Source organism: Rhipicephalus sanguineus, chromosome 4 (genome assembly GCF_013339695.2).
Source record: "Rhipicephalus sanguineus isolate Rsan-2018 chromosome 4, BIME_Rsan_1.4, whole genome shotgun sequence".
NCBI lineage: Eukaryota > Metazoa > Arthropoda > Arachnida > Ixodida > Ixodidae > Rhipicephalus > Rhipicephalus sanguineus.
The window spans coordinates 136,208,624-136,230,412 of record NC_051179.1 but is presented as its reverse complement, the minus strand read 5'-3'; the positions used below and the strand labels follow the sequence as shown (position 1 = coordinate 136,230,412).

The window sequence follows — 21,789 nt, the reverse complement described above, 5'->3', positions numbered from 1 at the left end:
ACACAGTGCAAGGCTGGCAAAAGGCGGCACAGGATCTCGCGCAATCAGAACGCGGGTCGTTTCTCGTCCTCCTTCACAGGCGCATACTCGGTCTTGCATCTGGTCCACTACAATGTGATGAGGTTTATTGGTGTAATGAGGTCGCGACGAAAAGGGACCGTACGCGAACACAGTGCAAGGCTGGCAAAAGGCGGCACAGGCTCTCGCGCAATCAGAACGCGGGTCGTTTTCTCGTCCTCCTTCACAGGCGCATACTCGGTCTTGCATCTGGTCCACTACAATGTGATGAGGTTTATTGGTGTAATGAGGTCGCGACGAAAAGGGACCGTACGCGAACACAGTGCAAGGCTGGCAAAAGGCGGCACAGGCTCTCGCGCAATCAGAACGCGGGTCGTTTCTCGTCCTCCTTCACAGGCGCATACTCGGTCGTGAATCTGGTCCACTACAATGTGATGAGGTTTAGTGGTGTAATGAGGTCGCGACGAAAAGGGACCGTACGCGAACACAGTGCAAGGCTGGCAAAAGGCGGCACAGGCTCTCGCGCCATCAGAACGCGGGTCGTTTCTCGTCCTCCTTCACAGGCGCATACTCGGTCTTGCATCTGGTCCACTACAATGTGATGAGGTTTATTGGTGTAATGAGGTCGCGACGAAAAGGGACCGTACGCGAACACAGTGCAAGGCTGGCAAAAGGCGGCACAGGCTCTCGCGCAATCAGAACGCGGGTCGTTTCTCGTCCTCCTTCACAGGCGCATACTCGGTCGTGCATCTGCTCCACTACATAATGAATACTTCAGGGACCGTTAACTTCGGTGACGTTGCGTCCGCTTGCACTGGTTCACGGTGGTAGAATACAACAGGTGGCCCATCGAGCGCAGCGAGCGTGTCGCCGTACTGCTCGAGTTGCTCGTGGCCGCCGCTAGGTTCGCGACGAGATTTTGGGCCGAAAGACGCGCACCGCAAGCTCTCGCAGGGCTGTAAAAACCGGTTTCTCTACCTAATTTTGTGGCTTTAAAACGTTGTTTGTGTTTTTACTAGCTTGTAGTCGCTGTCTGCCAGCTTCGACCGCGAAAGTAAGAGCGCCAGGCACTATGAAGCTTAAAAGTTTCTGATCGGCGCGGGTAATCCTGATATGGCTGTCACAGGGTGCTGATTGCAAGAGACGCGCGTGTATTTTTTTTTTCAAGAGCGCGAAAATTCCTACCGGCAAGTGTACAGAGTAAAAAAAAAGCATTTGGTTTTCACGTTATGGTATGTATGTCAGAGGACTGTAGCCGGCGGTCTTTCCGTGGAATTGCATTTCTCCACAACTGCAGTCGCTTTTCGTCTTTCGGTGCGGAGAAAAGAAGCAGCTTTCCTTTTGCACGTATTGTAGCCAGATTTTAAATTTGGAGCGAATCATTTTAGTCCCATGGTGTCCGCCGCATCAGCGCGGCACAGTTCGAGCCACCGTGGTTTCAGCCGTGGTTCAGCTTACAAAGTGAGGCTAGTGAGCGGAAACACCGATGCGGTCGCGGGCGTTGGTTTGACAGAGCGCAACAAACGCGACGCATCAGAGCGGATCTCAAGCCGTGGGATTACCTAATAACGACCACCGTGATCTGGCCGTGATCATGACTCGAAGGCTGATTGCGTCTTTGCGGCGCTGGTTGCGTCGCAGGGACGCTCTTGCTTTTCGCACGCTTGCACCCACGGACGCCTCCGCATTTATCGAAGATGACCAAACAGAAACGAAGAGACGCCGCTGCAACTCTAGTTGCGTTGCATGCTTTCTTTAGTGGCGTGCCCGTTCTAAGCGACGGCAACTCTTTAGTGTTGTTCAGGGCCTCTCTGGTGTAATAAATACACCGCGAATCTCTTTCTCAAAAGGTAAAGATGTAAAATAGCAGTTTAAATGCTCGCGACGCACGCTGGCCACATGCATTCAAATGCACCTGAGCGGAGATGTCGGCCCAGAGCACCCCCGCTGCCACCTTGCTGAAAGGCGGTGGCAACTCGAGCACCTCCGTGACACGCGCGGCGCATTGGCGAAGCGACGCGTCGGGCCACCTATTATTCTACCACCGTGCACGGGTCGTAGAGTGCCTCGATGCACGCGGTTGTCAAGGAAGCCTACCGGGTAGTAAAGTCCCTTAATATATAGAAAGTAGCGACATTCTCCTTCATATCCTTTCCCAAGTGCCCAAACCTTATCTATATTCCCTCCCAAACGGCACCGTGCGGGCACCGGCCCTATAACTCAGCTCGCGCCACTTTCCTATCAAGAATGCTATGTCACGCTGATAACGCGCGCGTTTCCCGGCCGACGACCCGTGAAGCGGGGAGGTGGGAGGCGGGAGAGGAGGGTGCTCGGCGTGGTGGCTCGGTTAAAAGAAAGACGATACTTTACCAAAAATATCCAGGGACCTTACCGGGTATTAAAGCCCCTGTACTTCGTAAAAGTACCGCCATCTGCTCTCCCCTCTACCGCCTCCTCTCCTGCGCGTCTTTCGCGTGCGACGGCGGCGCCCCCTCGAACGCTCACGTGGACGCGTCAAGCTTTCAGGCCGGTTGCGCGCTGGCGCTGCCACTTTAGCCACAGCCTTTTTAGACCAGCCGTGGCCGCGTGCGATGTCTCGCACACGGCTGTGTGTAATGATTCTCTTTATTTCTGCGTTCATTTTCTCAGTTGGTGTGGGTGTGCGCACCATCTAATTCCCTTATAGCGCGCCAGAAGAGCTGCTGCAAGCTATGTACAATTTGTAGCAAATTGCATGTCGTTTACGGTTCTTTTCGGAGCGTAGCGTTTCCTTGCGTATTTGGCGCAGATATCGGTAACTGAGTTTACTTAAAAAAGGTTGAAATAAAATTTTGTAAACACGACGCGCTATTTATTGCATCGGTAAGAAATATTTACATGGCAGCTGTGATGTCAAGCCACGCCGTTTGGGAAGGAATAGTGCCCGTGCGTATAAACTATCTCTATCATATATAACTGCAGCAATGCCTGCAATTCCCATGAAGGTGCCCGATCAAAACTTCACGACATTTCACATATGTTACTTCTCCTCGGCTTGCCCGCCGCGGTGATGTAGTGGTTTCGGCGCTCGCCTGCTGATCCGAAGGTCGCGTGTTCGGTCCCGGCCGCGGCGGTCGGAATTCGATGCTAGAGGCCCCGCGTACTGTGCGATGTCAGTGCACGTTGAAGAACACCAGATGGTCAAAATTTCCGGAGCCCTACACTGCGGCGTGCCTCGTAAACATATCGTGGTTTTGGCTCGTAAAACCACATGTATCGTTATTATCTCCTTTGCCTGCCCAACGACATGTGGTCTCAGTACGCGGTTCTCGGACGTTTGGCCTGTGCGAAGCAGCTTGCGCCCATTGTCGTATGCATGACGCTTGCATGTTAACTGATAATAAATGGAGTTATTAAACCAATAAATGATGATTTAAAACCAGTATGCTAAATTCAACGACATTAACCCACTCATTCTATTGAAGTGTCGAATTTCAAACGAACATCTTCAGCGGCCGCAGCTCGATTAAAGATCCCACTCAACGAGCATACCTTTCTGAAACATGTTTTTATTGCCCTACTTTTATGCAAGGCGAGATATTTTGCGAAAGTACAGCACAGGTGATATATGCGATTTGTAGCATTTTGAAACTTATGCGCTAAATGTGTGACGCGATAATTCATGATGACACGCCGGCTAATGAGCCGCGGTTCGCTGAACTAAAGCCCCGCTCATATTCCGAATTTGCAGAAAGTTCTGACTGTCACCCAGAAGTGGTTCGCCAAATTAGACGATATGATGAAGGAGCTGCACGTAAATGCACGGCTTTCGATAAATTCTGCGCGCTAGGTTCTTTTTTTTTTTTTTGCTATCGCACTTTCATTACGATGCTCGCTCCGTCTTCGCCCTTCCATCCGCACTTCACAGTTAAAGGTTAGTAGAATGTGTGGAACACAACCTAGCGTTGTAGTGCACGACACTCGTTCTTTCAGGGTTAATAATATGTGAGGTTTTACGTGCCAAAACCGCGGTATGATTATGAGGCACGCTGTAGTTGAAGGCTCCGGAAATTTCGAGCATCTGGTGTTCAAGACAGTCACTTACTCGAGCAACTGACTGTCTTGGTGCATGACAAATTACTCAAAATTTCGCGTGACATTAAGTAAGTAATACACCACATATGTCACACGGCAAAGCAAGACGCTTGTCAAGAGTTAAAACGCACGAGCACATACCTAACAAAGCCGCGCCGATCTCGGGTCGAAGTTTGCTCGACCTATTCTGTGGAGCCAGACTTTGCGACGACCTGCATTCTCTTTTCCGCGAGGAATGGCAGAAAACTTTTTCCCTTGAGTGTCACGGTTATGGCAGCCAAACGCACAGCAACCCGGCATCGCGACAAAACGAGCGAGGCGCACACGTGCACTTTACACTTCGTGCACTTCACATGGGGCGAACACACAGCACATGGCACGTTGGAGCGTTCAACATGGCGCCGAAAGGCGAAGGAAACAAAATACCGAGAAAGAGGGCGCGCGCGCTACCACGTGACTGCAACCGCCCTATAAGAGGCGTGGAGAGGAGGAAGCGGCGTAGGTCAAGAGAAAGCTGTACTTTTCCGAAGGTATAGGGGCTTTACCGGGTAGAAGTTGGTAGCGCCATCTCTCGGCCTTCTTGCGAGGCAGGACATTGTCGCGCAAGGGATAGTCTTGTCGTTCGCTCACGTAAAGTATTTTTTGTACCGCGGCCACGAATACCTGTAAAGGCTCTTCGGTAGATAAGAGTTATGGACCTTTAGTTATAAAAAAAAAGGTGTTTTAGAGCCGTAACTGTGCGTATCATTCTATTCCAGCAAGCATAATGACGTACACACGGTTAGCAAAAGTGGCTCCCTAGTAGCAAAGAGAAAGAACTTTTGTGGACGAGGACCGTCGTGTTCGGTACTTCATTTCGAGCCTACTACTTCACTAATGTTTGGGCAATCGTTGATGGCTTGCATTCGTCATTGCACCAAGTCAACAACAATGTGTCACACGCTTCGTTATACCGATCTCCTTTTCATAAGAAAGCAGTTTATACTTACCTATTAGCACTGGCTTTACCAGCAGCAGTGGTACGACGAGAATTCCAGCTACGCCGTATCCAACGGGAAGGTTGTCCATACCAATGTAATCGGCCATAAGAACACCATGCATTGTCATGCCGCATCCGTTAAAACAGGCCGCAAAAAGCGTAGCCACCACGAGGAAAGCGTATGCGTTGGCCTCTGGTAGGATGGCGACGGATGCCGCTGTGAGAGCCGCGTTGCAGCAAACCAACGTACTTCGCCGAATGATGTTTCGATCGGCGAGCAGTGGAAGCCCTATGCGTCCTATGGCGTCGGTGAAAGAGAGATACGAAAGCAGCGGCACAGCCATGTTCTTCGCGATGCCTTTGTCGACGGCGAAGTCGACTATTGTCGTCAAGAAAATGTCCTCGTTGTAACACATCACTGTCCACGTCACGAGGATGACGTAGAACATCGGGAGTCGTAGCACTTCAGCCGCGCTCTGGAGAACGCCCGGTTTGCCTTTAGCACTCGACGAACTTGAGCAGGACTTGCTCTCCGATTCCAGATCCTCCTTGATGTTCAAGTTAACGTCGCGCGTCTCCACGAGTGCTGTTGGTCCTGTGTCGGGCTGAAGTGAGCTGCTCCTAGACGAGCTAGACCGAAGGAGGAAGCTGATGGGGACCAGGTGCAACAACAGGGCACCGAATACCAGCAAACAGCCACTGAATCCGTAGGTGTTTTCGAGGAAGAACAAGGCCTGTGGGATGGTAAGGGACGCTAATATTGATCCCATGAACATTATCCCGTGCGCCGTGCCTCGGTACTTGACGAAAGTCATGCTCAAGAACACTTGCAGCATCATGCTCACGGTTCCGGCCCCGGCTCCTGCGAAATGTATAAAAGTTTTGCGTATATTTTAAATGCGTACGAATACGCGAGATGAAGCAGTAGTACTGCCATAAGTGCATGATCACATTTTTCTGTGCTCGCCACAATAACCGATATGTGCAGTGTGCTTTTTTTAGGCGAGAGTTATGTGGCTATATTTCAAGCACCTTAAGTGCGAGTGCGTGAAAAAAAAAACAAAAAAAAACAAAGTAGGATCCTTTCCCTATCGCGAAAATGAGGGAAAGCGATACATGACGTGTGCGTGCCTGACTTACTGTTTTTCTTGTTTCGTTTTATCGCATTGCGCAACGCTTACTGTTAACGTTTTCATTCCTCCACGCCAGGAATTAGTCCTTCACCGACGTTCTTAGCGGCTCAACGCTTCTGTTACTACAGATAACAGCGACCATCATGCGTGAATATATGAAATGTAAGAATCAAATGCAACAATGAAATGGCAAGTGACAATACAAGATCAGAATACCATATCAGAAACGGCTGATCGTCGGCAAACTTACGCTCCAGAGAGAATCAGTTATTGGAAAATGCCGCGTACGAGTACGCATGTCACCGCCACATTTTCGAGGGCCCCATTATTGTACACGTACTAACATTTCTGTGGATATACCCCACACAAATGGCACCGGCGCCGGGTTTTTAGCGAACTATGCCACCGTAGCCGCCTCTGAGTGGTGCGGCATGCGCGCGCCATGGCACGCGCACGCCGCAACCTCTGAAACGCGTGTTTCGCATCCTCATTTCACAAAAGTTTGAATTTTCCTGGTGCATACAGTCCTCCCTGTCGGCTTTACACCATGACCTGCGGAGGGGCTTTATTCCACTTCCACAAAATAAATTAATCTTTCATCCTGCTGCATTTGTTTGCACCTCCGGTGCAACGCATTCATGTAGCTCGCATGTGTTTCTATTTTACAAGCACGAATGCGCAGCGTACGTGTTAAGATGGTCACTATTTGATCGTGAGGGCCCTGGTTAAAGCCCAGGCAGCGGACAGAAAACTCATATCCTTTAATTAATTTACTTATTTACAGCGGCGATCATCTTATGTGACAGACAGACGGACGGACAGTGTTCTCGTTGACTCGGCATAGAAACGCTTACGCATTTAAAAGAGCGCGCCGCGCACGCGAGACTTTCGTTAGTACGTGCATTTTTGTGCAAGAAGTGAAACGCGGCGACCACTCACATTTATAGCAATGGTATTACGGGAAATAACACGTGAGAGGTCGTATGTGCACACGCAAGAATGCCTTCGGTAAATAAAGAGCTACTCTTTTTTATGCAATGTTGAGAAAATTATGTTTCCAATCATTATTTAAATTGTGAATTCCACATAAAATTACTATTTTACTTAAAGTTCTCAAAGACCGAATTCTGAATAAAGCTCAAAACTATTAGGTGTCCCTAACAAGAAATTTCTTTCAAGCACTACATATATTATTAGAATTACATTTCTTATACTGATGTATCTTGAGAAATTACACTATGAGGGCCCCGAAAATTTATCTAGAAGAAAGCGCCGTAAAGATTGAACGAATTAGTAGCTCAAGACTTCTCATGTGCATTGGTGATGGTAAAAAAACGCGAACATGTGCCATCTACATTGTCTGCTGTTCCGCAGTTATTTTCAAGTGGTTGTAGCCTGGATAGAGATTAAAAGCCACTAGAGTCAATCATCATACAATCGAGAACCATCTAGAATCGTTTCATTGCCACCAAGGTCAGAGCATGGTGAAAACGGCGCGCCGTGCTGTTCGCGTTGTTTTCCATCCCTCCTGTACGGACGTGGTAGGCAAAGGCGCATTTACGAGGGAACTCTGTCCACCCGTACCCCAGAGCAGTGGGAAGGCTTCCTTCGCGAAGGCGCCCCCGAGGTATGTCGGGCGCTCGTCCAGCGGGCCCGGCCCGTATGAAAATGGTGATGTCCGGGAAATGTCCTTTCTGTTTCCCATTGACGTCCTACATGACCTTTATGGTTCCTCTTCCTTTTTGTGACCTGCAGGACGCTACTTTATGTTTACGAAACCCTTCCTCGGCCTATCGAAGGATTCCTTCTTGTCTCCTGTAGGATGTGTCCTTTATGTTTACGGCAGGATGTTACCTGGCAGCGAACTATATGTTACCGGCAGGGAGCACCCTAGCTCATAAGTGGGTAACATGTGGTAGTACAAACACATTTTTTTGTCAGTGCCGTGGCCAGAGGGGGGTTTGGGGGTGCCGAAGCCCACCCCCAAAATTTTTGCATTATAACGCACACACACATAAATATATAGATATATTTTTTTGGGGGGGGGGCTAGCCCCCCCGAAATTTTGATGGTTTCGATGATTTCGGGGGTATATATAATAAACACCCCCTCCATCAAAATTTCGGGGGGGGGGGCGGCCTAGCCCCCCCCCCCCCCGAAAAAAGTCCTGGCTGTGGAAAAAACTAATATATATATTGTGGCGAAGCAATTGGTACTGTTTAACGGTTGCGCTCTCCAGCGGCTCCTAGTGGGTCGTCCTCTTCTAAAGGCCGCTCGCGCTCGGAGCCCGTGCCTTTGCCTTGACTGTCGCCATAGCTCATTGTCGCCGAGTGCTGTCCAATAAACAGCTTAACAAATTGGTGGAGAGTGCTGTGCTCCCATTCGATGCCCCTGGAGCTTCGTTCCCGTACCCTGCCATCTACCATGCCCCAAGACGCCGCTCAGCAAACGCCGCCTCCCACACCGACCACATGTCCCGGTGTCCCACGCATCCGCGATCCACCTATCTTCACTGGCGCCGATGGCACCGACGTGGAGGACTGGCTCGCCATTTACGAGCGCGTGAGCGTACCCAACAAATGGGACGAAGCAGGCAAGTTGAGCAACTTGGTCTTCTACCTCGCGGGAGTAGCAAGCTTGTGGTACAACAACCGTCTCCACGGCGTCCGTCTCCACGGCGTCGCTCACTCTCACCAATGCGGCCACGTTCTGTCGCACGAGAGCAGGAAAACTAGTCGTCGCAGTCCACGAGGCAAGGGCTGCGACGCTATCGAACTGTAAAAGCCCTCAGCGAAGTCCATCGAATGTCATAGACGTGTTTGTGGACGGTGTGCGCGCATCTGCCCTTATCGACACTGGAGCCGCCGTATCCGTTATGGACGCAAAATTTAGCCGCTTACTCCGAAAAGTGACGACGCCACTTTCTGGGATGTCCCTCCGTACCGCCAGCTCCCAGAGTATTAGGCCTACAGCAGTATGCACTTCTCGCGTCGTCATCCAGGACGTTCTGTACAACGTCGAGTTCATCATAATTGCTGCATGCTCCCACGACGTCATCCTGGGATGGGATTTTCTCTCCCGCCACGACGCCATAATTCACTGCGCACCAGCCGCCCTCGAACTCTCACCGTTCTCACATTTGACGCCGGCAGACAGTGCATCGGCATGCACCAAGATCCTCGTCAAAGACGATACCAAAGTTTCCCCAAGCTCGTCGACGGCCGTGCCAGTTTACTGCGCCGGTCTCTGCGACACCATTGCACTCCTTTCGCCATCTGACCGCGTTCGCACTAGGAAAGGGTTGCTGGTACCTTTCGCGACCGTGAAAGTCACTCAGGGTAGCACCGCTATTTTTGTTAGCAACCCATCCCCGCACATTGTTACGTTGGTGCGAGGGGAATGTCTCGGCAGAGTGGAGCCCCTGGAAGACGCACAAGTTCTGGACGCACCCGATGACTCGCACTGCACCAGTTCCCGTACCATCAGTGCAGTTTCCACGTCTGATTCATCACCCGCGGATGTATTTGGTCCCGCCATTGCTGACAACCTTACGTCGGTCCAGCGGTCCCAGCTTCTGTGCCTGTTGGAAGAATTTCGTTCTTCTTTCGATGTCGGGCAAACTTCTCTCGGCCGCACGTCCGCTGTTACGCATCGCATCGACACCGGCGCCCAACCGCCACTGCGGTAACGTCCATATCGCGTGTCTCCCACAGAACGACGGGTAATTAATGAGCAAGTCGACGATATGCTTCGACGCGACGTTATTCGACCCTCGGACAGCCCATGGGCGTCTCCTGTTGTTCTCGTTGCCAAGAAGGACGGTTCTGTGCGGTTCTGTGTGGACTATCGAAGGCTCAACAAGATCACTCGGAAGGATGTCTATCCGCTGCCGCGCATCGACGACGCGATTGACAGCCTCCAAGGAGCAGAATACTTTTCATCTCTCGATTTGCGCTCGGGGTACTGGCAAGTACCCATGGCTGATGATGCTCGACCGAAGACTGCCTTTGTCACGCCCGACGGCTTGTACGAGTTCAACGTCATGCCGTTTGGTCTGTGCAATGCGCCCGCGACCTTCGAGCGCATGATGGACACCGTTCTGCGCAACTTGAAATGGCACACGTGCTTGTGTTACCTGGACGACGTCGTCGTTTTTGCTCCGGACTTCTCCACGCATCTTCAACGTCTGCGGCATGTTCTGACGCGTTTGAGCAACGCCGGCCTCCAACTGAATCTGAAGAAGTGCCGATTTGCAGCACGGCAGCTGACAATCCTAGGCTACGTCGTGTCCAAGGACGGAATCCTTCCCGATCCGGCCAAGCTTCGGGCCGTGGCCGAATTTCCCATACCCACGTCCGTCAAGGAACTGCGCAGTTTCGTCGGACTGTGCTCATATTTTCGACGTTTCATACGCAACTTTGCCACCATCATATCGCCGCTGACGAAGCTCCTTGGGAGTAACGGGCCCCTACATTCGTGGTCATCCGAATGCGACGACGCGTTCGCCAAGCTCCGTCGTTTGTTGACGTCTCCTCCCATACTACGTCACTACGACCCTACGGCCCCAACGGAGGTGCACACGGACGCGAGCGGTGTAGGCCTCGGCGCTGTTCTTGCGCAGCGCAAACCAGGGTTCCGAATATGTCGTAGCATACGCAAGTCGTACGCTTACTAGAGCCGAGACCAATTACACCGTCACGGGAAAAGAGTGCCTGGCGATCATCTGGGCTCTTACAAAATTCCGACCTTATTTGTATGGTCGCCCATTTGATGTCGTCACCGATCATCATGCACTATGCTGGCTGTCGTCATTGAAGGATCCCTCGGGCCGTCTCGCCCGCTGGGCACTTCGCCTGCAAGACTACGACATCCGCGTGCTGTACCGCAACGGACGCCAGCATGCTGACGCCGACGCCCTCTCGCGCTCCCCCTTGCCTGACGACAATGCCTCCTGCTCAGTATCTCACAGTATTGCTGTTTCTTCTATCGATGTTCACACCATCGCTACCGAGCAGCGCAAGGATAAGTGGATCGCCTCGCTGATAGACTTGCTCACTGATCCGTCGGCAACACCAACCACTCGCACGTTGCGTCGTCAAGCCCACAATTTCGCCATTCGTGACGACCTACTGCACCGACGCAATTACAACGCCGACGGCCGCCAGTGGCTACTTGTGATACCCCGAAGTCTGCGTGCTGAAATATGCGAGTCCTTCCACTCTGATCCGCAATGCGCGCACTCTGGGGTATCCAAAACTTACCAGCGCATTCGACAACGATACTTCTGGCGAGGGATGTACCGCTACGTGCAGAAATTTGTCCGCTCCTGCCTCGATTGCCAACGCAGAAAACCTTCAACGCACGTGTCACCAGTCGGTCTACAACCATTACCTTGCCCTAACCGTCCGTTTGCGCGTGTGGGCATCGATTTATATGGACCACTTCCTCTGACGTCGGCTGGTAACCGTTGGGCCATCGTCGCCGTCGACCATCTAACGCGATACGCCGAAACCGCAGCCCTCCCAGCGGCTACAGCGCGCGATGTTGCCTCCTTCCTGCTACACCGATTCATGCTGCGTCACGGTCCACCCCAGGAGCTTCTCAGCGATCGAGGCCGTGTCTTCTTGTCGGAGGTCGTCGAAGCCATTCTCAAAGAGTGCCATGCTGTTCACCGCAAAACTACTGCTTACCACCCGCAGACGAATGGCCTAACCGAACGCTTTAACCGCACGCTCGGCGACATGCTCTCAATGTACGTCGCCGCCGATCACACAAATTGGGATGCCATTCTGCCCTTCGTCACCTACGCCTATAATACCGCCCCTCAAAGCACTACTGGTTTTTCACCCTTTTTCCTGTTGTACGGAAGGCACCCGTCGCACACCATTGACACGATACTACCCTACAAGCCGGATCCATCTGAGTGTGCGCCTATTTCTGACACAGCCAGGCTTGCTGAAGAGTGTCGCGAGCTTGCAAAGTCGTTTACAATGCACGAACAAGAGCGGCAGAAGAGCCTTCGCGGTGGCACCACCACTTCTGAGTCCACGTTCCTCCCCGGAGCGCTCGTATGGCTCTCGGTCCCTACCACTGCAACTGGTCTCTCGTCAAAACTACTGCCGAAATACGAAGGCCCCTACCGGGTCGTCGAGCGAACATCCCCGGTCAACTACCTGATCGAACCCATCGAACCAGCTTCGGACATGCGCCGTCGAGGGCGCGACATAGTCAACGTGGAGCGCCTCAAAGCCTACTATGACCCACTCATAGTGACGAGCTGTTAGGTCGCCGGACGGCTCCCTTTTCGTACCCGGGGTAATTGTGGCGAAGCAATTGGTACTGTTTAACGGTTGCGCTCTCCAGCGGCTCCTAGTGGGTCGTCCTCTTCTAAAGGCCGCTCGCGCTCGGAGCCCGTGCCTTTGCCTTGACTGTCGCCATAGCTCATTGTCGCCGAGTGCTGTCCAATAAACAGCTTAACAATATATATATATATATATATATATATATATATATATATATATATATATATCAGGCCCGTAGCCAGGAATTTTTTTCGCGGGGGGGGGGGGCACTTGATGAAAACCTTGACGTTTTTTCAGAAAGACACCTACTTCACCAAAATTTCGGGGAGGGGGGGGGGGGCCTGGGCCCCACGGGCCCCACGCCCCTGGCTATGGACCTGATTATATATATATATATATATATATATATATATATATATATATATATATATATATATGTTGAAGGAGTGGTTGCCTTTGGTTGCCGTATAAGTATGAGAGGTGGCACTTCAAGAAAACTTCATTTATTACGTCGACGTTTCGGTCAGAGCCTGACCTTTCTCAAGACGAAATATTCGTGCATATTTCCGTGTTTATATGGACATCAAATGAGAGGGGAAGGAGGTGACAGAGAGAGAGAAGGAGCGGGAGGGAGAAAAAGTTTGCTTAGGGCCCATCAGGACCGAAGGCTACCGATCCGAAGGCTACCGATCGACTGCCGCAAGGCCTAAAATTCGAGCAGAAACTGCAGCAACACCTCCCGCAAAACCGCCTGCGACACACTCCCCCGAGGCAAAGTCGGATTCCATCAGGGCAACTCCCGGCGACCTATCGGCGACACCTAGCAATGCCACCCGAGAACAACGCCACCCGAGAACAACAGCTTGACTCCCAGCAGCGCCTGCTTCCCATCACCGCAACGAGGGAAGCAGTGAGGCCTCCCCGGAACCTCAACCATTGACCGAGGAACCAACATCCAAATACCGGTGCACGCCAGACGACACTACCGAGCTGAATGCTACCGGCCGCCCACAGACTGCGGAACACCTCGAGACCACCCCATCGGTGCAGGGACCCAGGACCAACGTCTGCACCTCATCGATGCAGGGACCGAAGATTAACGCCTGCACAACTCCAATTACTAACAGGTATGATCTCCGGAGGCATTGTGGCTCTGCTCGTCGCGTTCCCGCGGATTGATATAATGGCCGTGCAATCCACCCGATACCCTCGCCCTCAGACTGTACAGCGACTTCTTCACATGAAAATTCGTTAAGCTTTCTCAAAATTAGAAAATTGGTAGATAAGCGCGTACGGCATGACCTTCATGTCAAGACGCTCAAAACATATATAGAAGCTGGTGTTCCACCGAGAGGCTTGCGCGTGTCGCTGACTCCAGCTATGCATAATCTATCCCCGACTGAAATCATAACATGGAAAAACATTCTGAATTCGGCCTCACTGGATCTAACCAAATTATTAGTTGAACATTGTGAGAAAACGCTGCTGTCGCTGAGGGTCGAGGAACGTCGGGCTAGGGATATGGGTACCCTTTCCGCATCACAGGCCAGTGAACTAGTTATTTTCGAAAGAAATCTAACTGATAAAATAGCTGCTATGAAATCTAAAAAACTAACTCGCGATGGCATTACATCACACAGGGCATCAACTCACACAGACACGCCACCTGTACCAGCATTAGGCTGCCACAATAAAAAACCAAACTCACCCAGACATCGAAAAGATTATAAGAATGCGGGCGAAAACATCATCAACTTATCCGACACCGAACTCACCACGGATGAGCGCTCAGTATTGTCTCGCGGACTTACATTCTGTCCAAATAATGGAAGATACGCAGAATTTGCACTATTAAGGAACCTTGATAATTTTGCACGAAATTTACGCTTAGCAGAATTCTTCTCCAACCAATCACAGAATAGAGAAGCAGAATTCCATCACGCCACAGGGAGACAGTGGACTCCGGACGCCCAGAGAGACAAACACTTAGATATATACATTGAAGCGGTACAAAGGGATATTATAGAAGCCTATAAGGCTAGTAAACCCGGTACCTCTAACTTGTCTAGAAAGGAGCAGGAATCACTTTTAGCGCTAGGCAATCGTGAGGATATTGTTATAAAACCAGCTGATAAGGGCGGTGGAATAGTCGTTCTCAACAAGGAGGACTACATCAAAGAAGGCGTACGGCAATTGCAGGACAGGAAATTCTATAAACCCCTTGATTATGACCCAACAAAACAGCACAAAGAATTCATTACTGCGACCCTCCAGGACCTCGTAAAACAGGGTGCAATAGACATCAAGCTCTGCCAATCACTCATTCCCGCTCGCGCCACACCTGGACGTTTCTACATGCTACCAAAATACACAAAAAAAGCATCCCTGGAAGACCTATAATATCAGGAACGCGGACACTTACTGAACCAATATCTAGCTACATTGATTTCTTGATTAGGGACTTTCCGCCTCGGCATCCATCGTACCTGCTTGACACAAACCACTTCTTGAGAGAAATTGAAAATCTTACAATAATGGAAGGTGCTTTTCTCGTCACACTAGACGTCACGTCACTATACACAAACATACCACATGATGATGGCATTCAGGCTCTTGTGAAATCCTACAGGGAAAATGCACCGGCCTCTTCTCCACGCCCGATTGTCCTTGAAACTCTAGCCAAGATCGTCCTCGAATTAAACAGCTTCGAATTTGACAACCAATATTTTTTTCAAATAAATGGAACGGCGATGGGAACAAGAATGGCGCCGAACTATGCCAATATATTTATGCACGAGATCGAATCCAGTTTTCTGTCAACATATCCCACGAGCCCCGCCTTTTATAAGCGGTACCTCGATGACATCTTTCTTATTTGGACGGGCACTGAAGAACACCTAATTAAATTTATTGATGCATTTAACAACGTTCATAAAAACATTTCTTTCACGCATACTTATTCTAGAACTGAAATTAACTTTCTTGATGTTAACGTAAGGGTGGAAGGGGGTAAACTGGTAACTAGTGTTTACAGGAAGCCTACAGACGCGCAACAATACCTCCACTTCAAGAGCTGTCATCCGCGGCATTGCAAAACCAGCATCCCATACTCCCAGGCACACCGATTTAGGAGAATATGCTCTGAGACAAAGGACTTCAAAGAGAACACGGACCGTCTACGTAACGTCCTTATAAAGCAGCATTATCCACCTCCAATCATCGACGACGCAATACAAAAAGCAGCGAATCTGAACCGTCACCAAATCCTACACAATCAGAACAAAGAAAGTAAAGGGGAACGAAGCAACCTAATTCTTACATTCACTAGTAACGCGCCGAATGTTAACAAAATTCTCAAAAAGCATTTCAATATCATTGAACAAAGCGACCGCCTCAAAAAGCTCTTCACTGTCCCGCCGCGGGTGGTATACAGACGCCCGAAAAATGTGAGAGACTATGTAGTACACTCTAAAACAAAAAGAACAGGACAAGTTGGCTGCCATCCCTGCGGGAAAAGTAGATGTCAGGTGTGCAAGCACATGCAAACAACGACGATAGCTGAAAGTACGCATGGTAATTTTACACACACCATACATGGTGACCTTAATTGTGACTCCCCAAACGTTGTCTACCTGTTGGAATGTGGAATCTGCGCTAAACAATACGTTGGACAAACTGATACACCTTTCCGAATCAGATTAAACAACCACCGCTCGCATGTGAACGCACTACCGAACCTTCCCCTTTCCAAACATATTAAGTCAGAAGGTCACAGTTTCGATTCCATTAAAGTAACACTGCCCCAAGGAACTTTCCGCTCTCAGAGAGAACGTGAACAGCGTGAAGCATACTTAATACACAAATTCAACACCGTTGAACATGGAATAAATGAACATCCCGGTGCTCTTCCTGTTTTACGTGCCTTAAAGCGCAAATAGTACTTTAAATGAAACTAACATCAACCCAACAAAATACGCAGCAAAGATGCATGTGTAAGCCAATGCCTTCGGTGATCGTACCTGCAGTGTTTTTCACCCTTTCATGTGTGCCGTCTTTTACCTTCCCCTGCTTTGTATTGTACAGCGCTTGGAAAGAGCAGCAATCGATCAATCTAAGTGGAAGCCCGCCCTCCCTCTTCCTTCTTGCCCCTACCTCTTTCTTTTTTTTTCCCTTCTGTAGGTCCTTGACCGGAAGTCGCTAATGTCACTCAACGTGTTCGTTCTCGCTTTGGAAGCGGGCGGCGTTTATCAGACAAATGAGCAGGCTCGGCAACAAGTCAGATGGTATACAAGACTCCTTTGGCATGGCCCAAAAGTACAATACGCGGCGTCAACAGTGCTCACCGACACCCACTTAACCCCCCCCCCCCCTTTTTTTTTTCTTTTTCTCCGGTCAGCCTGTTTGAATCGCACACCGGCTGTTTTTAACTCGAGCCGGCTCTTCGTCCAGCCCTACGGGACAGAATAGAGCGACGAATTTTAACGATGAGTAATAGCCGACGCATAAGTACAAGCTCTGTCGCTAAGCACTCCGCTGTTCGGCGGTGGCGTGTTACTCCTCGCTCCTGATGGGCCCTAAGCAAACTTTTTCTCCCTCCCGCTCCTTCTCTCTCTCTGTCACCTCCTTCCCCTCTCATTTGATGTCCATATAAACACGGAAATATGCACGAATATTTCGTCTTGAGAAAGGTCAGGCTCTCACCGAAACGTCGACGTAATAAATGAAGTCTTCTTGAAGTGCCACCTCTCATATATATATATATATATATATATATATTGTCGTCGCACTGGATAAAAGTTGGATTTGATACTTTTTTAGTTTGACATAAGCGCAATCATTGCATAACAATCTCGCGTGTAGACATCTGCACTAATTGTATAACGTTAATTCACGACACACGAACGTTTTGTGGCGATTAATAGCATCGTTGTTCATGTGTTCAAAATTTTTTCAAATTTCGCGCGCTTAGATTTTGATTTTTTTTTTCCGAGGTCAAGACATTGTACACCTCAACTATTTATGTACATTATGTTTACCTAATTTTTTTTTTGAAATATTTGAAAGCGTAAATTCATGTTTTTAGTTAGAAAGCGCGATGCGCAAATGCGGTATACGTCTGCGGGGCTGACACCACGTGGTATCACTTTTTCTTGTTTTGCGGTTGCTGCACGTCGCACGCCGCGTCGCGAAGGGCCGAGCAGGCCGAGTTTGAGTGAATTTTTCCCTTGTTTGAAGTGTGCTTGCGCCTTGTGCTCGTCCTGTGTGCTCTACCGGTGCTGCTTATTACGAGGATGCGCTATACTCAAGCGAAGACCGGCTGCTTCATATCGTGGAGCACTCACCAGATATGTACCACGTTGCTGCTGTCAGCGCTTGGTTAACACCGAGAGCGCGATAATAACGCCGTTAACAAAGTTTTTCTTAACCAGTAGACGATAAATGAGCTTTTATTAACATAGCGAGCTTGTTTGTGTCTATCATTTCACCAGGATCAAGGCACGTTTGTGTGATTTTAAGCGCGGGCGAGCTTTTTCTTTTGTTTGACGCGTAAAGGAGAGTGCGCATGCGCGGCTGTGATTCGGCGGGGGATTTGAACAGAGTTGTGGCGGTGCCCTCCTCTCTCGGCAGTGGTGTTGGAGGGTGGCCCCGCTCGCGGTAAACTACTATTTTGGCTTAATAGATGGGCGAAGACGGCGTTTGTTAGCTGTAAGCGTCGATCGTGCCTAAGGCGCGTATGCTTGGACCTGTTAGTAATTCATGCTCACTTTTTTAGCGCACTGAACTCTTCTACGGCAGTTCCATATGCTGCGCGTACTCTTTTCAATAGCTACAGGATCGTTATAATAGCAATGTTTTGACTACTATCAGATGTGTTTTCCTCCTTGCGGGTGGTCAAACGTGTGCATGTGTATGCATCCGCGCTGGCACGTATCTTTAACTGCCGTGATACTCGGGTTGATGCGTGTGCGTGATCTTGAAATAGCATGTTGCTTCGTCTTAGGTACGGCTCGCGAAGCTTGAACTGACGCTTAGGTGTTCATACAGCCTGTTTCGTCAAATTCGGCCGATGTTTTCACCCGCAACATAGGTTGCCTGATGCGGCCGGCACCCGTGCGTGTTAAGCCGTACGTTAAACTTGAACTGTACTCCAGCGAATCCTTCATGTCTATTTGGGGCAGAATTGTCGCACCTAAACAGTGCAAGCGCTAATTCGAGCATCAGTCCACGCGTTCGAGCACAACTTTTTTATTCTGCTTGTTTCTGTCATGTTTGGCTTTTGTTATTTTGTTCTGGTTATTAAGAATTGTATACACCTCGCCCCACCTTGGCGTTAAAACTTCACTAAACACTTACTTGTACGGGTACGAACATTATAAACAGCTTGTACCCCCACCTCCAGTGACATTTTCTGGTAGATGAAAAGCTTAACGGTCTATCGGATAAAGTAAATTCTCTAGGCATGCGCTACAGATGTTAAAAAGGATCCGTAGTATGTGCAACATATGAACCTCTTATTTATTGCTCATAACTCGCAATAATGTTATACATACTTCACGGTATGCATGCATAAGTCATGCATGTGTTGCTGTTCAAATGTAAAATTAGACAATGTATTGTATCTGAGAACACACCAAATCTAGACTGTGTTTTTTTACGCTGTTGGCATTGAAACAATTATACAACTTCAGAAATAAGGTTCATCGAATGTTTATTGTGTATTTGCTAAATTGTGGTTAATAGCTTCCAGGATTCTGGTTGCCAGAGATTGTTGCAGAAGCCTGCATGCTTTATTGGGATGGCATGTGGTTCAAGATTGGTGCCTTGTAAATCTTAGCATTTCCACCTTTTTCTCCACATGGCCATTAGACAGCCTGTGATGCATCAGTGAGGAGTATTGCTTTTTTAGCCAACCAGAATCATTGAACCTAATGACCGCAATTTAGCAGCACACAATAGTAGAGTGAAACCAATTTCTGACATTATATAATCATCCCAATGTGAGCAGCCTGAAGAAAGCTACGTTACTTGTGTTTGCAAGCAGACATAATTTAATTTTACATGTTACGTGCAATGGATACATGATGAATGTGCATAACGTCATGTATGTGCAGTGCTATTGTGCTTTTGTGCAATAAATAAAATATTCTTATGGTGCATATTGCATTGCATTCCCTTTAAGGAACACAGCGTATAAGTATCACCTGAGTGGAGTCAGGTGCCACTGAATATGGTGGCCGTGCACTGCATCTATACCCACACAGAACTAAGAACACAATTCCAGCATGATGGGAACATACTGTACGTTAAGCTCTTGTGAAACATTTCGTGACTACTTCTTCTGTGTTTTAGGCTTCAGGGTACGAATGTACTGTAGAGAAAGCACACCCTAGCGTACCCTGCATTATGCAGGAGCAATATTCAAGCATATTTCTTACACATCTGCGATGAGGAAATTCCATATTCTTTCATAAGGTTGCGACTGTGTTCACCAAGAATGCATCAAACAAGTTTTTCTTGTAACTTCTCTAGTTTCTGTACGTCCTGCTTGTTTTAAACTTATCTAAAACATAATGTTCCAGATCAGTTAAAAAAGAACGTGTGAGGAATTCAGCTTTGCTGACAGACACTAGTGTCACTAAATTGTTATTTTGTTGTTTCCATTGCAGCATATACGTGCTCCTTGTGCAAAGTGAGTGTGAAAGAAATCCGGACAAGCCTGTCATCAATGGTGGCTCATGGACAAGTTCGTTGCTGATGTACAGCAGCTACGCATGGCTTCTGTTTCCTGTACAAGGGGAACTGCACTGAGAACAGCGGAGTGGGCACTTCAACCACCTGTTTGCTGTATTCAAGTAGCTCGCATGTAGAGGGTGTTCAAAATTAAGCTGTTTGTTTTTCTTATAAAAAAGTCCGCACTGTAAGTCACGTCAAAGCCACCTTTGCAGATAAGTTATTATCCAGGGGGACACAAAGTGGGACAATAATTATCGCTGTCAGCCGTGCAATTAACTGAGATTTAATAATGAACTTCTTTAGTGACTGTAGCAAGCGGGCATGTATGTATTAAGAAGTTTGAGCCAGCTGCATTTCTACACGATTCCACTTCAAAGAATTCTTCTAGCATGTCTGAGCTCAGATATCCTGCTGCAAAGTTTAATTGTGGCTTGCATCATTGCACATGCAGGACCTTGAGCACTGGCACAAAGCTCCTCCCTGATATGCCAGGTTTAATGTTACAACGGGTCGAAGGCATAGGCAAACATGATAACGGTTACCCTTTTCCTGCGGGCTGGTGATAGCAAGCAGTGACTGCTCGTCACACCAGGGAGTAATATTTTGCTGATCCTCACCGCCTTGCATCATGCAAACCACAATTAAACTTTGCAGCGGGATATCTCGCAGCACAGACATGCTAGAAGAATTCTTCCAAGTGGAACTGTGTAGAAACACGACTGCATCCAACTTTTCAATACAAAGATGCCCGCTTGCTGTAGTCACTAAAAATTTCATTATTTAATCTTAGTTAATTGGGCGGCTGACAGCAGTAATGCCTTACTTTGTGTCCCCATGCACACATAACTTACCTGCAAAGTTGGTTTTCATGTTTTTCCCAGGGCTTAATTTTAATGAAACCATAAAGCACAATCCTCAATGTGTCAATGTTGCTTCCTTAGCTTTGTATTTTGTCTTCAAAATCTATTGAGTGAGCGGCTCTCCCGACTCGTGTGTCACGTTTTAATTCATATCTTATGTGCAGTTATCATTTTTAGAAGTGAACTTTCAATTTTGTGATAAGGCAGTACTGCATCAATTCACTATTTTATTTTCACCTTAATATTCACCGTACATTTTGTAATATTTTTTTTTCATCAGGGTCATTTTTTTATTTTATTTATACAAGTACCTGCAGCGCCACGAGGGCATTATTGCAGGGGGAACTGCACAAATGCTTTTCTAATCATACATATTCCATTATCTTCCGGAAATTCATTTCCTAAGTGCAATCATGTGATGTCCTGCTATGATGCCTAATCATATTAACTTTGTTAATGATAACTTACAGAAGGCATTCTGAAATATTGAAATGTAAGTCTCGGCATTGGGAGATGAATGGTGGCGACATTTTTTAAACTACACTGTTTTGTCTGCTTGCTTTAGTTGTGTGAAGTATAGTAATAATAAGTGTTTGGATTTAACCACAATATGATTATGATGGACGTCGTAGCGGAGAGCTCCTGAAATTTCGACCTCCTGGGTTCTATAAGGTGCACCTAAATCTAGT

The 21,789-nt window shown here is 48.5% G+C and overlaps 1 protein-coding gene across 1 annotated transcript in view; it reads right to left on the bottom strand.

Moving 5' to 3' along the window:
- The window catches only part of LOC119390730 (monocarboxylate transporter 2), a 66,826-nt gene that overhangs the window by 6,762 nt on the left and 38,275 nt on the right, over window positions 1–21,789 (bottom strand). Inside the window, exon 4 of the mRNA XM_049415348.1 lies at window positions 5,082–5,933. Coding sequence (XP_049271305.1) covers window positions 5,082–5,933 — 852 coding nt within the window. The remainder of the gene's footprint in view (window positions 1–5,081; window positions 5,934–21,789) is intronic.